The 21,180-nt window shown below is 41.5% G+C and overlaps 2 protein-coding genes across 3 annotated transcripts in view; both read left to right on the top strand.

The window, feature by feature from the left end:
• abat (4-aminobutyrate aminotransferase) overlaps positions 1 to 14,402 on the top strand; it is a 28,157-nt gene extending 13,755 nt beyond the window's left edge. For both annotated transcript variants that reach the window (XM_034540482.1, XM_034540481.1), the window contains 12 exons: positions 29 to 146; positions 2,102 to 2,151; positions 6,732 to 6,812; positions 6,951 to 7,043; positions 8,252 to 8,314; positions 8,417 to 8,480; positions 9,136 to 9,284; positions 10,226 to 10,363; positions 11,233 to 11,400; positions 12,325 to 12,471; positions 13,128 to 13,239; positions 14,040 to 14,402. In XM_034540482.1, the coding sequence (XP_034396373.1) occupies positions 29 to 146; positions 2,102 to 2,151; positions 6,732 to 6,812; positions 6,951 to 7,043; positions 8,252 to 8,314; positions 8,417 to 8,480; positions 9,136 to 9,284; positions 10,226 to 10,363; positions 11,233 to 11,400; positions 12,325 to 12,471; positions 13,128 to 13,239; positions 14,040 to 14,161 (1,305 nt within the window). In that variant the 3' untranslated portion in view covers positions 14,162 to 14,402. The remainder of the gene's footprint in view (positions 1 to 28; positions 147 to 2,101; positions 2,152 to 6,731; positions 6,813 to 6,950; positions 7,044 to 8,251; positions 8,315 to 8,416; positions 8,481 to 9,135; positions 9,285 to 10,225; positions 10,364 to 11,232; positions 11,401 to 12,324; positions 12,472 to 13,127; positions 13,240 to 14,039) is intronic.
• LOC117735684 lies at positions 2,166 to 6,274 on the top strand. The gene is made up of 2 exons (XM_034540494.1): positions 2,166 to 5,301; positions 5,380 to 6,274. The coding sequence occupies exon 1, from the start codon at positions 4,280 to 4,282 to the stop codon at positions 5,222 to 5,224; it is 945 nt and encodes a 314-aa protein (XP_034396385.1). The 5' UTR covers positions 2,166 to 4,279; the 3' UTR covers positions 5,225 to 5,301; positions 5,380 to 6,274.
• Positions 14,403 to 21,180: the final 6,778 nt, after the last annotated feature.

Below are 21,180 nucleotides of genomic sequence, written 5' to 3'. Positions count from 1 at the left end.
GCTTAATACAGAACATGTCTATTCTCAGAATGTTGGTGCAATCAACTTCTTCTGTAACTATGACGAGAGCAGAGGGAACTACCTGGTGGATGTGGATGGAAACCGCATGCTAGATATCTACACTCAGATCTCCTCCATCCCAATCGGTGAGTAGCAAATGATCCATCTATGGATACAATCCTTTTTACACCACATATGCCATTTTACTTCACGCTATCAATACATATTGTCAATTGGAAAATGAAAAAAGAACTGTAGCTGGAGAGCTGCCAGTTTACCACGTGGGCACTAGTGTTTGTAGTTTGTTATTGACAGCAATCTGAAGAAGTTACACTCATGTATTTGTGTTACTTAAAGTCAAGCAATGAAGAAGGCAATAAGCAGCCAATCTTCAGATGATGCAGCAGTGCTTGACTGCATTCTGCTAGCAAAGGTCAGTATCTGGCGTAGCTGCAACTTTCTTCATTGCACTCTGTGTTTTCTACAGTGCAGCATTAAACTGAATATGGAAGTGAAAATCAGATAGTAAAGGTAGCTGACCTCAGACACTCAAGGTGCCCTTAAGTCATGATTGACATTCACAGAGATTCCCTCAGCTACAATGCAAAGTATCATCATCAAAGTGCAGTGAACAAAACATTCAGATAGCAGCTTCTTATTTTATCTGGTGCGTCCCTAAATTGAGAGTGATTGAGAGGCATTTATTATGCAAAAATGTGTCCAAACTGAACAAACTGCATTCACACGCATCACAAACCCCAAGACGTGGTCTGGCTGGACTGATTGCAATGCATGGCTTCTGCATTCTAATATGTACTTCACTTGATCAGAGGCAGATGGCATGTTTATACCAGCAAGAGATGCTGTCTTAAATTCAGTTGTTCAAGTGTTGTTCTGTCGATGAAAAAAACTGCCAACCCTGGTTGCAGGTTCTATGTACTCTACTAATATTTTGGTTGTTGGCATGGGGCTTCCCTTTTGTTTTTGGATTATTAAACAGCATAATTTACAGGAAGTGTACAATATAAACGCTGTTCAGTAGAAAAGGGAACTTCCTATAACTTTACTGCAAAAAGTAGATCCTCAATCATTCATGATCAAATTATTCAAAGACAAATGTGATGGTTTGGAAAATGCTCTCCCGCTCTCTTTGAAATGGACCTTTGTCCAAAGACTAAGTACTACTCCAGTTGGGTTGCAGTATTCTAAGCATTATTTGTGGTTTCAGCTCCAGGCCTCAGGGCCCCCCTGACAGAAGGGTTTCTGTTGGAGCCAAGAACTCACACACCTAATTAATTCAGTAGTTGAAAGGGCCGGACAGCTTCTAACAATTGCCTACTTTTTCAGAATACATAGGAATAAGTAGATTTATTTAAGACACACCAGGCCAGTATTTCTTAAATTAGTTTTTTTAAATGTTTTTTTGTGATGCTCAATGTTTCTATCCTACTCCTCACTGTGACTAGGATAACATAATTGAAATGGAAGGGGAGCTATTGAGAAAGAATAGATGTGTTGTGCCTGTTTGTCATTGTTATGAAGCCACCGCAGTTCTTGGAAGAGAGATTTGGCCTCCAGTGTTCATAGCAGCCCTGGTTTCCTGTTTTCTCTCTCGGTGTCTGCCTGGAGCTCAGTAAACAAAGGTGGACAAAAGGTTACTGGCTGTGAGACGGTGTTTGCTTGATTTCAGTTGTCAAGGTTTTTTTGTGTGAGTTTTAGCTCATACAGGCAAACTGTGTTTCAGTTCAGCTGACAATGAATGGTTCACTGATTGTGAATTTCTTTGTCTGGAACTGAGCTGAATTTCAGTGTATTGAAGGATTTTGAGTTGCACAACAAGTCTGAAAATAATGGGAAATACTACTGGTCAACTCTAATATCTACCTGCTTGATGTCTAGTTGAAGACCTGCTATCATATAATTATTAACCTGTTCATCACTCTTAATTCCAAACTATTCATTCCACCCCAGAGTAATTAAAAATATAGAGAGAATACAAGTTAAAGACTGGGAATATGCAAAAATGCCAGCGTTAGATTGTCCCATCCACATTTCCAAAGCTTCCTACGCCCATGCCCACTCTTACTTTGTCCTCTCTCAGGCTACAACCACCCCGCTCTCCTCAAACTGATGTCCAATCCCAACAATCTGGTAGGTCCTCCACATTCAAGATCATTTGTATTCTACAGTGAGTATACATTGGTGTTGTTGTGTATTGAGTTGTTATACTGGACACTGGTCCAGCTTTTACATTACGACAACCACAGTTATTCATCCAAATCTTTTTAATTAAGACGCTCCTGATTTTGGCTGTTCCACTACTCTCCTAGTAAAGCTCAACTCTAAAGGATTATCCCATAATATCACCTCCTCTCTGATTATCCTTTACACTCCACTACAGTCGATGGGAGTTTAAGCAGTCACTGATATAAAAACATTTAGCCTCACCGTTTCAGAATTATATTCATACTTTATTCGGGCAATAGGTGATGTATGTGAACCACACAACAATGCTGGAAAGATGTAGTTAACCTCTTAACGTTTGTGTAAAATTCCCGAAAAACGCCTATCCAGACCTACCCAAAGTAAATTGAAAGCTGTAGGAGAACCATTTGGAGTAAATGCATGGTTTTGGTCTCTTTTGAAAGGTAACACTCTGAAGTTGTATTTCATCCTGCCTGGCGGTGCTTCAGCACTGGATATCTTCCGTCTCGCGCACACGCAGGTCGAGTTTTAATAACAACAAAGTCACGTGTGACCTCGGGTGACCCCCCCGTCCAGGTATAAGTTCCGGTGTCATCCCGAGATCAGTCCTTTTTCATCTTCTCGCTACGCAGTCTAACTATTATGTTAGCATCAGCTAAGCTGAAATTGTACAAATAAATAATTAAATAAATAAATTCTGAAGCTCGTCGCGTGTAGTCTTGTGACCACTGGTCGCTGGTCGGAGTTGCGGGTCTCTCGCCCTCCAAAGGCTGCGACAAGCTGTCCCTTTTAGGGGGGAGACGGTGCGTTGTTTCTAAGTCGGACCATCGAGTCGGACCGGAGGACGCACAGATCCATCATCGGTCTTCACCAGGTTGGCACCTTTATACCGTGAAGCAGCAAACTGGTGAGATCGTTTAACATTGTTTTTCCACGGGCGTCCACGGTTGGCAGAGCGCTCTCGCTCCTGCTAATTGAGTGGATTGCTAACATGCCGTGTATAGCTAGCATAGTGTCTCCACTCACGCTAACTGATACCACGCTAATTTCGACAGCTACCAGGCTAGCGAAGAGGGCGTCCTCGCTAGACACACTGTTTCCGACCTGTTTTCACAGGACCTGGTTTGTACAGTAGCCAAGTGCTCTCGCTTAGGCTTACTGCCGGTACACGAGTAGTCATGGCTACCGTACTAGTGGAGAAAGAGCCTTTGCTCCCCCCTCACTAGACTGAGCGTTTCCGATCTGCTCCACAGAACCCGGTCCACAGTAGCCGAGTGCTCTCGCTTAGGCTTACTGCTAGGACACGATTAATCACGGCTGCCAGACTCCTCTATAGCAGTCAGCAGAGCGACCCCGCTCAGACTGACTTAAGAGGCAACACAGATTAGGCAAGCAGGGTCCCTCCAGAGTCGGTGCTATGTTTAGCTCTGCCGGCTGTGGGACCTGTATGGCCCCTCTCCATCCTGAGGATGGCCATGACCTTTGCCCCTCTTGCCTTGGTCTCGAGCACTTGAGGGAGGGCCTCTCGGAAAACCCGTGCATGAACTCCGGGAGAGAGCCGTTACTTTCAGTTCAGGGTGCTTCCATTCGGGCTCTCCCTCTCCCCACGGGTATTCACAAGGTGTGTTGCTGCCGCCCTTTCCCCCCTGCAGTTACAGGGTGTAAAGATACTGCCATACTTGGACGATTGGCTGATCTGTGCGCCATCCCGGTTACAGGCTGTGCAAGACACCGCTCGCCTTCTCTCTCCTGTGGCCCGGTGGGGCCTCAGGGTGAACAGGGAGAAGGGCTCTCTGAGCCCTTCTCAGGGCATAACCTTCATCGGTGTACCTCTGGATTCAGGTGTACCTCTGGATGGCCTGTCCGTCGTGCCAGCGTGTGGACGACATCCTCCTCAATCTTTCTCTCTTCCGAGGGGGCAGGCAGTTGCCCTAAATCCTCTTTCTTCGCCTATTGGGCAAATTGACAGCTGCCTCAGCTGTCGTTCCCCTGGGCTTGCTGTCACTGTGCCCCTTGCAGAGATGGCTGAACAGCCTTTGTTTGGATGCCAGGTGCCACAGGCAAAGGAGGGTAGATGTGTCACAGCAGTGCCTTCTGGCTCTATCACCATGGAGGAAGAGGGCATACCTGTTGGGCCATCTGTCGTGATGACTTCCCGGCGGGAAGTCATCACGACAGATGCCTGCCTCTCAGGCTGGGGTGCGGTATGGCCAGAGGTGGTGCACAGCATCTGGGGTCTCTTTGGCAGGGCAAAGGTGGATCTCTTTGCCTCAGAGAGGTCAACCCACTGCCCCCACTGGGTCTCCTTGATGGAGAGGACCAGTCCTCTAGGTCAAGATGCCCTGGCCCACACATGGCCAGAGGGCCTTCTTTATGCTTTCCCTCCATTTCCCCTGATCTTGCCAACGCTTCTCAGGGCCCTTCAACAGGGCCACAGTCTTTTGATGGTGGCCCCGTTGTGGCCAGCCAGGACTTGGTTTCCCCTGTTGCGCAGACTCTGCCGCGGGACGCCATGGCGCCTCCCCGACAGGAGGGACCTCCTATCGCAGCTAGAGGGTCGGATCTGGCATCCCGACCCCAGCCGCCTTTGTCTGTGGGTCTGGCCGTTGCAGGGCCCAATCGGCTGCTGAGCGGCTGCACAGAACTAGTCAGGAAGACTATTCTAAACGCCAGAGTGCCATCTACCTGTCTACAGTACGAATGTAGATGGAGGCTGTTCTCAGACTGGTGTGTGGGTCACAACGAGGACCCGGTGCAGTGCCCCGTGCCTGTTATTCTTGAGTTTCTGCAGTCCCTCCTAGAGAAGGGCCGGTCTCCCTCTACCCTGAGGGTGTATGTAGCTGCTATCTCATGGCAGCATGTCAAAATTTACAACGACACGGTGGGGAGCTACAGGTTGGTGTCCCTCTTCTTAAAAGGGGCTCAGCGACTGCATCCCCCGAGCACCCCAAGAGCTCCTCCATGGTACTGGACACCCTATGCTCACCTCCTTTCGAATCCCTGGCGGAGGCAGAGCTGAGATGGCTGTTGGCAAAGACAGTTTTTCTCCTGGCCATCACTTCGGCAAAGCGAGTAGGCGAACTGCACGCCCTCTCGGTGAGTGAATCCTGTCTCAGGTGGAACTCTGATGGTTCGGGTGTCACGCTATGGCCTAATGCAGCGTTTCTCCCTAAGGTGCTGGCACGCTCGTACCTCACCCAGCATATCCGGCTTGCACAATTTGACCCCCCATTGGGAGAGGAGAGGTCAAGGCTCCTGTGCCCGGTGCGGGCCCTCAGAGCCTATATCGAAGCCACCACAGGCGTACGACAGTCAGAGCAGCTTTTCATCTGTAATGGTGGGCCTGAGGGGCTGTGCCCTGTCAAAACAGCGCCTGTCCCACTGGATAGTGGAGGCCATTGCCTGTGCATACAACGCGAATGGCCATGCTCTACCATCCGGAGTGAGGGGCCATTCTACCAGGAGTGTTTCCACGTCTAAGGGTATGTTTGGGCGTTTTTCCAATAAAGGCCATTTGGAGACTCCATTTTAGGCCCTAATGAAAGGTGAAACAGAGGTATCATATACACATTCACTATTGCACTATTGCTGACACAAAGGAACTGAAGCATAAACACTTTATTGTGTTTTTTCTCCGAATTGAAACCAAATTCTGTGCAAAATGAACCAAAATCGACAGGTTGTCATTGCGCAGTGAAATTGCGGGTTTATTCACTTATCTGGTATCCCAACATGGCACTTCCTTGTTTTCGTCTTTTCATTGGCTATTCGAATCCAGCGTCATTTGACAAATCCGACACCGTGTGTGCGCACAGTAGCCAAAAGAAGTTGGTCAGCCCTCTTTTTCTTCGCTGACTCTGGTTGGCTAATATGGGTTTAGAAGAGGATATCTTGCTCCTATTGGTGTCAATCGAAAGGTTAGAGTCGAACGAACAGTTTGATATCCGGGTTGTAAAGGTGCGCGGCAGAGAACGGCTTTTACAGCTACTTTTCTGAAATATTTGGTCATATCTGCCGGCTGATTTGAAATGATGCAACGGCAGTTTGTGGATATTTATGGATGTAATCACTTGTTCTATTACTGAATTGGATCGTATGGACCTTTTTACGATGTAACAAGAAAGTTTTTATTGGAATGTGATGACCTGTGGCTCAAAACAAAGCTTCATCGGTGAGTCGGCTTGATTTTAAATGGAGTGGATAGTTAGAATCACAAGAATCGTAGGTTTCCAGAAACATACGACACTAGTACCTAACTATAAATAGATGGACGATGAATGGTACGATCTCCAGCGCACAGTTGGCGGGCCACCCCACGGGCCACCGGAATGTTAAGAAGTCTGTGATCAAGGAGTGGAGCTTACAGTTATTTACCCTACTTTACATTAGCAACCATGTCACAGTGTATTTGTGTAGGTAAGAGCAGTCAAATGTAATGGTTTGCTGAATGTCTCTGAATATATAGTCTTGGTTGTGCTTGTTCAGTGTTTTCTGAAATGTGTCTGTGCTTTGTGTCTGTCTTTCAGAGTACACTTGTGAACCGACCCGCCCTGGGAATCCTTCCTCCGGAGAACTTTCCAAACAAACTCACTGAAAGTCTTCTCTCAGTTAGTAACATACTAGTCAAAGTTCAATTGAGAGATAATAGTGTTAATATTGTAATAAAAGTGTATATCATTTCATACATATTTTACTCATAAAGATAGTTAAACAACAGTACTACAATAAGTTTTCCCTCCTGTCAGGTGGCTCCCAGTGGAATGGGTCGTGTTCAGACAATGGCCTGCGGCTCATGCTCCAATGAGAATGCTTACAAAGCAATGTTTATCTGGTACAGGGTGAGTGATGACTAATACAACTATTTCTGTTCTTAGGGCTTCTCCCCGAGGGACAGACACTGAACCCCGGTCGCTTAACTGTTAGGATCGGATAAAAATGTCACATTTGATTTATCAACCTGTATGTTTATGACCATTGTAATAACTCAAACTCCATTCTCGAGTCTCAAGTTGCTAATCGGCCTATAAAACTTAAGCTTCGCACAGAACAGGAAGTCTTTGCCCCGAGAGCCATTATCTTTTCTCTGAATATCTGCTGGCTTCACTAGAACCCCTAAAATATTGTTTGTTGTTACCAGAGGCTAACTCATTGTGGGGCCCTCGTTAACAATGGACACAATAACAGGAACTGGACATTGACCCCTCAATATTCTCATTTATTTATTGTGTCCATTGTTAACGAGGGCCCCACATCATCATCAGACAGATGGGTCAGAGAGATTGTCATCCATCTCAATCTTCCTCTTGTTCACTAAAGAAACATCAGCAGGTTGTCTTGACAGTTCAGCTTCTCCTCTAGGTCTGAACATGGACAGTGAACCAGTGAGTGAACCAGCCTCTGAATGAGGAACGAGTTTATAATGAGTACTGGATTCTAACTGTTGTAGTGCTGCAGAGAGACACTGTGTGTGAACAAGTTAACAGAGCCTTTTCCACTAACCTCACAATAAAGATCAACATGGCATGGCAAACGTATACAACAAAGATGGCATCAGCTGGAGCCTTAAAACGAGTAGATGAAATTAAAATACAAACTACATGACAAATGTTTTACTGACGTAAACTAGATTAACATTTGACTAACACTAATATACATTTAGGCAAAAGACTACAACGAAATCAGAATCGGGTGCCAAAATGAACACTGAAGGTCGGGCTGTAAAATGCTTGATCAATCCAATCTAATAAAAATGTGTAATCTTCAATCGCAACTGGAATAGAACCTGTTAGACCAAACAGGCTGATCGTACTCCCTATGATGAGGAAACGGCCCTTTCTTTGCCTTTTTTAAACACTGACCGAGCCTGATTGATTCTTTAAAATCATATACAACCCCTGATATGCAGCAAGAAACAAATAACTATTTTTTATTACACCATTGTATTTCTTAAATATGTTTATTCTGTTCTCAAGATAAATATCTGATGAAATAAGAACTTAAATATAATCTCCACAACCAAATGTAAATGTATGTTTGTTTCCTGTAGAACAAGGAGCGAGGCCACAACATACCGTCTGATGAAGACCTCAGCAGCTGCATGGTAAACCAGGTGGGTGAAAGAACTTTGACTACATATCAGAATATTTTGAGATTTCCAGATGCAGTATTTTGTACTAAATATGTGTGTCCTCCCTTTTTGTCTTTGTCTCAGGTCCCAGGTTGTCCAGAACTCAGTATTTTATCTTTCATGGGAGCTTTCCATGGAAGAACGATGGGTATGTTATCGGTCGCTTCTATTTCCAACATTTTTAAATATTGTTGATGTTATAATTACATTTTGATTTTGAATATTCATCTTGAGCGTGGCTCAGTATCTGAGGGAGCTTTGAAACAATCAAAACATTAAGCTTTCCTCAGGTAACACAGTTCAAGTTACGTGAATACACATTTAAATAAGAGTGTATATATTTTACATAAAACATAAAAAAGATCTATTTAATAGCAATGGGTCCTCTAATCAAGCAGTGACTCCCTTTTTTTAAAGTCTGCCTGTGCTTGGTGCAACAGTATCACAGCATTGAGTCCCGTTTGACACTTATCTTAATAAGTTAGTTCAAATTGCCTTATTACCGAAGTCACAGGCAGCTGAGTTCTGATCTGGTGTATCCGAGCATAACCACGGCCAGAGTCATGTCATACTCTCCATTCTGCTGCTGAAATTCTGTTCACGAATAAAAAGGGTTTTCATTTACTTGATTCCAGTCACTTCTTTTCTATTGGTGGTAAACTACTGTCAATACAACTCAACACTTCAACGACACTAGATATACACCTGAAAGCACACCAGAAACAACCATTGAACTTTAATGGCTAAGTTATTGTTGCAACATCATAGATTCATGGCTAACACAATGTTTTTGCCTTTTTAAGGTTGCTTGGCAACAACACATTCTAAAGCAATCCACAAGCTGGATGTGCCATCGTTTGATTGGCCGATCGCTCCGTTTCCCAAACTGCAGTACCCGCTGGAGGAATTTTCAAGAGAGAATGCCCAGGAGGAGGCTCGCTGTCTGGAGGAGGTAGGCTGTGTGTGTAAGAGAAAGATGGGCCGGCTATTATTTAGCTTTTTTTTCTGGGAGATTTTAGTTTATTAATCCATGAGAAACTCAAAATACTCTTCCTCTTTAAAAAAGACAAATAAATACACATATATCCAATAGCTCATTCCCTTCCCCACACGAGCAGCTATTGAACCCCAATTCAGTTCATTTAACAGCACAAAAACAGAAATGTTCATCAGGAATACAGTTCAGCTCAAAGTATATTACTCATGTCCCACACTGCTTTAAGGAACCGAATTCCTCTGACTAACTGCCTAACCAGATCCCTAGACTTCATGCAGGTAAATTAAGCACAAAACCCAGTAACACGGTTAAGCTTTAGCAAGCTGAAAATCGCCTAGACAGTCATGGAAGTGCTAACCACTTATTGCACAAAAACAACAAACAAAGAAAAAGGGTAAATGAGAGACAGCCAGTTCCCCTCATTGCTTATGCCTATCAGAAAAAGGCTCCAAATACTCACAAGCCTGTACTACTAACAGCAGGTCAGAAAACACAATTTAACCAAAACATCTGTGTGGAAAACTCCCTTTAACAAAGACCTTTAACATGATCCCAGACAAGCCCCCATTTGTTACCACCTGGCTCCTCCCAAGTTGTTGGTTAGTCATGACACAGTTATGACACGCATCCTATATGCCATGTATTAACATATTTGAGTTTTGAGTGTTTATATATAAGTTATATTCATAATATAATATAATATAGAGGGATAAAAAAAAGACACCTGAGAAAGTGTGTGTGTGTGTGTGTGTGTGTGTGTGTGTGTGTGTGTGTGTGTGTGTGTGTGTGTGTGTGTGTGTGTGTGTGTGTGTGTGTGTGTGTGTGTGTGTGTGTGTGTGTGTGTGTGTGTGTGTGTGTGTGTGTGTGTGTGTGTGTGTGTGTGTTTTGCATCTCAGGTGGAGGACCTGATCGTGAAATGGAGGCAGAAGGGGAAGCCTGTAGCTGGGATTGTAATTGAACCAATCCAGGCTGAAGGTGGAGATAACCACGCCTCCCCAGACTTCTTCAGAAGCCTTCGCAACATTGCATGCAAGGTAACAGTGATCACCATGGCAACAGATCCTTTAAAAGGGCGTTAGTGTGTTGAGCCAATTGCATCAACTGGGTAGAAATACTGTAGTGCTGGACGATATGAAGAAATAAAAAACTTGCCATTGGTATTGTGAACATATTGTAGGATTGATTATTGCTGCTTTCATAAAATATAGTAATGTGGATATAATGACTAAGTAGGTGAAGGCAAATAAAAGAACACCTGGAGCAGTCTGGTATGGTCAGAAAATGACATATGTAGCCTAAAAAAGACATGTCATATACTTATGTCCAAAATCTATGACTATTGTCTCATATCACAATATCAATTTAATATTGGTATTGTCAGACTTTGTTGACATGAAATGGATCAAGTGTTTTTGGCTGGACCTAGATAATAATGCTCTGCTGGACAGAAAAACTGGCTGTTATCACCAGAAGTTCACTCTGAGTGACTGAGAAGGTGGTTCCGATCCAGTACCCCAGTGGAAAGAAAGTCACACTTGCCTCATCTCCTTGGCATGCTGGTTTCCCACTAACCTTCGTACAGTTTGAGCCTTGAACCAAACAATATTATATTGTCTTTTGGTCAATGTTTTTGATACAAGCCTTTCGATCCTAGTGAAATTTTATATTTGGACTGTAGTAAAGTCCATCGTATACAGGTGGTGTGGACCTTATAACTGACATGATAATATAAGTGCAGTCTGGTCCTGGATCAGTATTCCTCCCTATGAAGACTTCCTACTTGAGCGTCCTACTTGAGCTTCTTACCCATTGTCTCCTGTCAATTTCCTCCTACTTTCTTTCATGATCTCTCTACATTGCTCACTTTTCTGTAGCTCACTCTGTTAACCCTTTATCTCCCCAGCATGGCTGTGCTTTCCACGTGGATGAAGTCCAGACTGGTGGAGGGAACACAGGAAAGTTTTGGGCTCATGAGCATTGGGGCATGGATGACCCTGCGGACATTGTGTCCTTCAGCAAGAAGCTTCTCACTGGTGGCTACTACCACAAAGACGAATTACAGGCTGATAAGGTTAGTCATTGTTTTATTGGTCATATTTAATATCATCATATACAAGTGTTTTATGATGCGTTTCAGATTAGATCAAGACAAAATGTCAAAAGCCCTGTTAGAAGCCTTTTGAGGTTGGAATATCCCAAATACCCCAAAGTATGAATCTGATGGACCCCACACAGATGATCTAGCTTTTCTTGGAAGTTTCTCCAGTATTGGGGCTAAAGATGTCACGTTGGTGCTGCTAGAGTCACTGGGCGTGTTGCCAATGAAATACTAATCACTCATCATCTTGGGAGCTTGAATGTGATGAGTCAATGTCGTAGCAGCTATCCAGTCATCATTGTAGTTTCTTAGATCACATCCAAAAGTTAGAGGATTACCACAATTATTTGTTGTATATTTAAGTATCACACCTGCAAACTTATTGTTTTTTAACTTATTTGAGCTTGGGGATAATGAGATCAGTTGTGTGTGTGTGCATCTTTTTGTCTGTCCACAGCTAATCTTGCATACTGCTGCATCAAACTGCATACAATGTTGGGTGCTCATTTATGGCTGCAGTATGTGTGCAGTAACTCAGACTTTCTCAAAACACCTGTTTAATACTGCCACTGATGCTAAATGTTGACATCTTACTCACCACTCTCAACCCGACCCAATGCAATTGTGCAACACTGTTTGTAAATGACACTTAAATTAACGTTGAGCCTGTTGTCTAAATTACACTGTTGGTGAAAGTTTGGTGAAACTAAAAACTCTTTCTAACTGTTTCTTTACCTCTTTATGTGTTGCCATGATGTACAATGACAGATACGTGTTTACAACCATAGGTTTTGACATTATTGGAGCTCCTTTCAATGCAATTGGACTGTCACTTTTAGTTTGGGAGATCGTTTTTTCTTTATAGGTGTGTTTGCTTGTGTATCTGTCTCTTTTCAGCCGTACCGCATCTTCAACACGTGGATGGGTGACCCATCAAAGAACTTACTCCTGGCTGAGGTTCTAAATGTGATTAGAAAAGAAAATCTTCTGGAGGAGGTGACCCGCTCTGGAAAAGCCCTGATAAACGGCCTTTATGAACTACAGGTAGTGTGAATGTGTAACGGTGCACTTTGTTTTATTTGCGCCAAGCTTGTGGACATTTTTATTTTTTTTTGTATAACATCTGTGATGGATCCGACTATCCAAATGTACAGGATACAATTAAGCTCAGCATGAATAACATAACAGCATGGTAACCCAATATGTACTCTCTAAGTGAACTTAGTTTTAGAATCGACTAAAATAATTTGAATATAGGACTTTGACAGTGTGGCATTACGTTTTACTATTAATGGTTAATGATGGCAACATCCAGCAGCCAAAGCGAACTGCAGTCAATAAGCAATAAGGAGTATGGATAAGAGTAGTAGTAGTAGCTCAATTACATAATTTCTTCGTTACTGTTAACACACACATTTTGACAGGGAATTAGGTTGGCCAAGTCTCATGAAGTTAGGGGCTTTACTAGCCACAAGCCACACACGTACATAATTAACATTACATATTACCGTATGGTTGTTATTATTATGGTTCGCTTCATCCGTGCTACGTCTAGATGACTGCCATTTCCAGCGCTGCTAGAGTAGCAGCAGCCAGTTTGATTCAACAACGGCACGAAGTCAGTGATGACGGGCGGAGCATCTCAACGCGAATATGACCTAGATGCATTTGAACATGACCTACATGCGTCTGGTCCCCAGGCTCAGTACCCCGGCATATTGAGTCGAGCTCGAGGACAGGGGACCTTCTGTGCCATTGATATCTGTGATGATGCAACACGCAGCAGCATCCTGCTCAAGGCCAGAGACAAAGGTATGAAGTACACCACCATTTCTCATTTCTTATTTACAGAGTACTCCTAGTTAGAACTCCCCTTCCTTGGAGTACCGACTTCGCAAATTAATCCTAGGAGTCCAAACTAGTACACTGCAGTTCATATTTGCAATTGGGACAATGTCATTCTTGCTACATCACCATTTAGCTGGGACACAATACATCAATCATTTAGGTTTGTTTTCTACCCCCCAGCACACATCTAATCATGATGACGATGGCTTTAAAAACATAAAATTCGGCACAAACGTCCACTTGGACCCAAAGATAAACTGATTTTTTATGACCTCACGTTCGTTCCCATTCTCATGAAGGCGATATCTCAGGAAAGTTTTAAGCTAATTTCTTCAAATTGAACACAAACATCCACTTGAACTCAAGGATGAATTGATTAGACTTCGTTGGTCACTGTGACTTCACTTTTGGCTCAGAAACTCATTATGTATATGGTAATTATGACAATTTCCCACAAATTACTACTCAGATAAAATTGATGAAGGGGTGACATTTGAACAGACATGAATGTAAACTGCAACATGACAGGTTGTTGGAGGCATACGACCTTGAGGTGGTAATTTGAGTTTTTAGGGAGTTGAACAGTGAAATCTCTAATCTCTGGTAATAACTACATCATTACACTGTCAGAAAATGTTTCATTGATACTGTGTAAAATGAGCAGAAATAGGATGTTTGTGTTTAACCTTATGAAGGTGGATGACAGATGACAGCTGGATGACAGCTATACCTATATACCCTATAACAGTGTTTGTCATTGACAGGTGTCCTTCTGGGAGGGTGTGGGGATCGATCGATCCGTTTCCGTCCTGCGCTGGTTTTCAAGGATTACCATGTGCACATCTTCCTCAACATCTTCAATGAGGTGTTGGCCCAGCACAAGTAAATGGTGACCCTGAAGGAACATGACAGACACTGCATGAGCCTGAGTTAATCCAAAACGGAGGGAGGAAACTCCAGACAGTCCATGTCATAAGCACAATCCACACACTTACTCACACAGATCTCATACATCCTCTGTTTAAAATCCAATTAGCCAATCTTCATCTCCTTAGCCAGAAATGATGATGATATTCTCTTGCTGTACCCATGTTCATGATTCTTTAAAATAAATCTGTGGAAATTGCTCGAGAATCATTCTCATCTCTTATATGTAGACTGACTTGACTCTTTATGAAATCATGCCATATTGTACATCATGTCAGCAAATCTAGCAGCTACTGTTTTACTGTTGTACTGCCTGCAGTCAGGCTAAAACTGTGTCTGTTCCCGCATTAGATAAATGTAAATCAGACATTGGAGAGCCCAACCTCACTTATTGGCTCAGAACAGAATCTTATGTACAACTTCTTTTAGTGATCATGTGCTTGCTTCATCCCAATGCCTGACTCAGTGACGAAGGTGATTCCAGCCAGTCTGTATGTGCGTGTGAAGAAGACAGTGAGTCATCCTGAATGCAGAATTCTGTGTCAGTGATGACTCTATGTAGGAACGCACAATAAAGCTAAGACCTGCATGTCATTTAATGCCGTCCATTAGAAACGTACTTGTGATGACGCTGTGTTGCTCTTAATAGGAATGACTTTTGAAATGTTGTAGCCCAGAAAAAAATGTGAATCTTAAATGAATCATGACAATGTCATAGATTTTTTTAGTGCATGCACGTCACTTACATGTGCTAATATTTTTTCCTTTTCTTTTTTTAGTGGCTCAAATGGGAGAAGCCATTGGTAACCTTAGTTAAAATTCTAAACACATTGACTTGACTCTTGAACAAAAGCTTCATATGTTGCCAAAATTAATTTCTGAAAGCCACACTTGGTTATAATTTTATATTTAACATTTATCATGTGTGACAGTGTTTAAGCATACAGGAAAACTAATCATTTTCAGTTTGCCTCAAGCTTCAAATGGCTTCTTCAATTAAGACTGATTAGGGGTTCACAGAGGTTCAGCCTTAGGGGTCGTTCATACAGATGTGATAAACCATGACCTGGATGACTAAGAATCTTTTAGTTGTTAGTGTCAGGCCTGTTAGTAGCCCCATTTGGAACTGTCTCATCCACTGAGAACCCCTCAGACTTTGAAAACACTTCCAAAACTAGAACAGTGAACTTAGTAGTAGTTCGCCGTGTAACACTTCAGTTGACTGTTTATCGCTTCCTCTGAACCAAAACTGTCCTACTGTAGTTGTGTTAGTTGTTTGCTCTGTTTGTTGACGAATTACTCCCATCAGCTGCTAACAGCCGACTGGATCTCCTCCTAACAACATGAGAAGACACCCGCCGTTGTAGACAGTGCTTAGTTCAGTTTGTCTATAAGTTATACATGCATACAATACATCCATACGATGATTTGGCGTGCAAATAAATAACTAAAGCAGTTTTTGAGCACTTGAGGCCCTGACCGGCCAATTAAGAGTAGTGTGGACTTAGCAGACAATGAATAAATAAAACAGTCAATAAAATATTATGGACCAATACAGGGATGCACACACACACGCACACACGCAAATAAGTTTTACAGTCACTAGGGCCAACAATGAGTCCATTCCACACTTAATAACAAACATCACAAAGGACAGGTTTATAATGCATTGGACGTGTCTCCAAACTGTATTTTTTTTTTTTCTCGAGAAAATACTTTAAATATATAGATTAAATTATTCTTTTATTTATGGGAATCGTACCAAATTGTCAGCCACTTAGTGGATGAGACGGACCCAAACAGGGCTGGGCTGCTAGCAAACGGTAGCTAAATTGCAGAACTTGAACTTTGAGGACACGTAGCAATTAGATCAGCAATAATACAAAGATGTAGAGCATAAAGGCTTAAACACTGTAACAGCACAACATTTTCTAAATATTTGTTGAATTTTTATTTTAGAACTCTGCCCAAGCTGTGGTTCTACTGATTCTGTAGAACAGTTAAGACCTTCATCAGTGTCTGAATGTTCAATGGTGCTTTTAGGCAAGAGTTATGTTAGTTATTGAGTTGCTACTCGTTAAAAAAAAGTATTATCATTCATTTCTTTCTGATTATTAACTTACTACAGTCGTGTATATATATATATATGTAATATATATATATATATGTATATATATATATATATGTGTATGTATATGTGTATATATATGTGTATGTATATATGTTTGTATATATATGTGTATATATATGTGTATATATATGTATATATATGTGTATATATATGTGTATATATATATGTATGTATATATATATATATGTATATATATATACACATATATATGTGTATATATATATGTATGTATATATATATGTATATATATATGTATATATATACACATATATAAATATATACACATATATACACACACACATATATATATATATGTGTATATATATATATGTATATGTATGTATGTATATGTATATATATGTATGTATATATATATGTATATATATATATATATGTATATACATATATATGTATATATATATGTATGTATGTATATATATGTATATATATATACATACATATATATATATGTATGTATATATATATATATATATGTATATGTGTATATATATATATATGTATATAATAACATTACTACGTTCATTGCAGAAATTATATCCAGTAAGCCTAACGTTCCACATAGTTTACAGGGTTGATGAGTCTTGTATAAACATGGATTTTAGAGGCGATTTATTGAAGTAAGAACTGTAGGGCCGGGCTGCAGGGTGTCCATGTGAGCAATACAATGGTGATGATGAAAACAGTGCCGTCTCTTTGTTGTCGGTCTATATTCCATGTATCCATGATGACCTTCTTTAATCATCAATTATTATCACTTGTGATCTGAGATAGATGATTATTAATGTATTTTTTCTCCGATGGCTCTAACTGTTGTCTATAAAACATTCTGTCCATTTACTGTGAAAAATAAATGAAGTTTTGAGTAACCTAGTTGAATTTTGATTTCTTGAGCATAAAAGCTTATTCAACTACATAGTCCACTTTGACCTGAAAATATGCAAAAACAGTGTTTATTTCAAATAAAATAGAAGAAAGGGGGGTACCATTTACAAAACAAGGTGCAATACAATATCAATAGTACAGTATCAATGACAGTATTAGTATGTGTTACAAATACAAATTTACTTCCATCTTGAAATGCTGGTTGTGTGTGGATGATTTCTAGAGATTTACTGGTATTTAGAGTGAGTAAAATTAATTCAATTAAATTCAGTTTATTTGTATAGCCTAATATCACAAATTACAAATTTGCGTCAGAGGGCTTTACAATCTGTACACATACGACATCCCTGTCCCAGGACTTCAAATCGGATCAGAAATAACTCCCCAAAAATAACCTTTCACGGGCAAAAAAGGGAAGAAACCTTCAGGAGAGCAACAGAGGAGGATCCCTCTCACCGGAGGGACAGACACAATAGATTTCATGTTTACAGATGAACAGCATTACAGAGTTACATAAACACATTACATGAATATGACAATATATGAATGGACCTCCAATCCATGAAACAGAAGGAGGTAGAGAGGACGGGGGGCGGGATCAGCAGGGGTGATCAGCAGGGCCAATGCGGGAGCCCGGCTCACCAGGCATCAGACACCGCCAGGTCCAATGGAACCTATAAGATGTGAAGTCACAAAGACTCTGGGGAAGAAGCAGAGTTAATAAGGTGCAATGGAGAGATGTAAATTCTCCATTGCACCATAAGTAGAGAGAGAAGAGGAGATAGGTGCTCAGTGTATCTTAAAAAACCCCAGCAGCCTATAAGCCTATAGCAGCATATCTAGGGGCTCGACCAGGGCAAACCTGATTCAGCCCTAACTATAAGCACTATCAAACAGGAAAGTCTTAAGTCTATTCTTAAATGAGGTGACTGTGTCTGCCTCCCGGACTGAAAGTGGAAGCTGGTTCCATAAAAGAGGGGCTTGATAACTGAAGGCTCCCATCCTACTTTTTAGGACTCTAGGAACCACGAGTATCCCTGCATTTAGTGAGCGCAGCTCTCTAGTGGGGCAATATGGTACTACTAGCTCCTTAAGATATGATGGTTCATCACCAATGAAGGCTTTGTAGGTGAGGAGAAGATTTTTTTTTTTTTTATGTTACGTAGATGAAAAAATGCAGTCCTTCATGTGGGAGTTAAAGGACAAGTCCCAATCAAAGATAACACCGAGATTCTTTACAGTGGTGTTGGATGCCAGGGCAATACCATCACATTTTAAACTCCACAAACATAACAAGCATATCAACGCAGTCGGCTGAGTCTTTCTTCTCGGTTAATTTGAGTATTTTGTTGATTTGACCCATATTTTTTATGGTTTTGAAGAAAATCCCCTCCCAGTCTTAAGATCTCTTCTGCCAGCTGCCCCAATCATCATGGTAACCAGTGACCTGTGTCTATGAAGCAATAGCTGCTCTCAAGTCCATCACAAATACAGAAATGACACCTCAATAACAAATCTTACTACTCGTAATGTTGGCGTATAATGTACCTCAATAACACATCTTACTACTGGTAATGTTGGCATATAATGTACCTCAATAACACATCCTACTACTGGTAATGTTGGCGTATATATAATGTACCTCATTAACCTCAATAACATCTTTCTACTGGTAATGTTGGCGTGTATATAATGTACCTCAATAACACATCTTACAACTGGTAATGTTGGCGTATATATAATGTACCTCAATAGCACATCTTACTACTGGTAATACTGGAGTATATATAATGTACCTCAATAACACATCTTTCTACAAGTAATGTTGCCGTATATATATATATATATATATAATGTAACTCAATAACACATCTTACCATTGGTAATGTTGGCGTACTATAATGTACCTCAATAACACATCTGTTATCTATTTTAGAAAAACTTTTTTTATTAATTCTTTTTTTGATATCTCAGCAATCAATACATTTAATATTTTAAGAAAAAAGAACGACATCTCACACCTGAGGCTGTCACAGGACCATAGTGTAACAGCCCCTCTGTGTAGTCACTGTCAGGTTGTCTGTTTCTGTTTTCTGTCACTCACCTTGTCTCTCATGGACCCTTACGGCTGAGTGAGATGAGAGAAAGGTACTCCAAACGTACTATGGGAAGTTTGAAGCATATGTAACGCCCAAAGCCAACCCCATCTTTGTACAATATAAATTTCATGAAAACATACTAAGGGATAGTCAAAGTTTCGACCAGTTTGTGACTGAGCTAAAGCTAAAGCTGCTAGTAAAAGACTGCAACTATCCTAACGGATGATTAGAGATCGGATCGTTTTCGGTATAAACTCTCCAAGAGTCTCCAAGAACTACTCTGTCATGGTCCGGATTTAACACTCGAGAAAGCGATTGACATTGCACGCTCACACAAGCTATCACAACAGCAGTAAAAGACGATGGGTTGCCCTGCTGCCAGAGCCGCTGCAACAGAACAGGCAACCCAGGCCAGGGACGGCTGACGTCAAAGACAAAATAATGGAACCGCTTTAGACGCTGCAACGACAACGCATCGGAAATGCCCCCACAGGCCCCTTTCCGAGTTGTCACTGGCTGGTTGCTAGTAGGGGGCCCCGACAGACGGCTGATATCGCTCCATATCAGCGACACAACTTGAAACCCCCGTAGACACAATGACACGTCGGGAATCTCCCTAATGGGGCCCCCTTACTAGCCGGCATCGACGTGCTGTGCGGGTCAAACACAAACAAACAAAATGAGGCGAACATATCACTCTGGGCACACGAAACGAAAAAAAAACAAGAGGATGAAAAGAAAAAAGGTGACAGTGGTAAGTGGGAATGTGGAAGCTATGTGTAATACATTATGAACAAGTAGTGCTGCCATTCCACTGATGGAGGTCACACGCTCAGATGTAACCGGCGTCACTTCTTGCAGAGCAGACCAGGTACTTCCACCAAACAACCACCAGATGGAGCCTGAGGACACTGGGTCTCAAACAGGAGAAGAACTAAAGGATATGTTCATGAAAATAAAAATGTTTGTGTTTGAAATAGTTGAAATGCTGTTTAGCAATACACTGTTAATACCTGATAACTGATAATTGTTTTCATATTTCCTTCAGTAATAGTGTTCTTGCAGATTTGGCATACATAACTGCCTATATGCAGTTTCTTCTCAAATGTTTAAGTGGATAACGTTTACTATTTCATTTGGACATCTTAGACAATTAAATGTCAGTATACACACAGAAATACTACACTAACTACCTACCTGTCTACCTACCTATATATATACCTAACTACATACCTGCCTACCTGTCTACCTACCTACTTACATTCCTGTCTACCTAGATACCTAGCGATCAAACTGTCTACCTACCTGTCTACAGGGGCCATCCATTTAAAGGATGGAATGGAACTCAGGATGCTGCAGTAATGTAATTTGCTGTCACCATTATGCTATCACAGCATTCCTAATGGGTATGTTTACATTTCTGTGATAACATTTTTTTTGCACATTTATGAATTCTCAATAAATCCAAACTGCTCAGAACCACCGACTGAAATACTTTTTACTGAAAAGTAACACCGTCTATTTAGTAACTTTGGATTTAATCAAAGAAAACGAATAGGCTGTTAACTAATGTGTTTCTTTTAGAATTGAAGAGATCTGTAAAGTGAATTCATTATATTTACATGAATACTGCCACGGACAGTGTTCATCGGTCCGTGTACGTTTTAACAAACTATCAATAAATCAAACTACGTCAGTTGTTACAACTCCGAGTTGTTCAATTTCATAATGGATGTGTGTTAAAGAGAAGCTCTTTATATCTCCCCGGCTGTAATCCGCTACCCTCGTTACTTTCGGGGCGAGCCGCAGTGGTCCGCTTCGGCGTGACAACGTGGCGGTTAACAT

This window comes from Cyclopterus lumpus, chromosome 8 (genome assembly GCF_009769545.1).
Source record: "Cyclopterus lumpus isolate fCycLum1 chromosome 8, fCycLum1.pri, whole genome shotgun sequence".
In the NCBI taxonomy this organism is placed as follows: Eukaryota; Metazoa; Chordata; class Actinopteri; order Perciformes; family Cyclopteridae; genus Cyclopterus; species Cyclopterus lumpus.
Note: the sequence above shows the minus strand (reverse complement) of the source record. Positions and strands in the feature narration are given on the sequence as shown.

Coding starts and splice junctions, on each gene's coding strand:
- LOC117735684 (XM_034540494.1), top strand. CDS start 4,280: ATGTGTCACAGCAGTGCCTTCTGGCTCTATCACCATGGAGGAAGAGGG.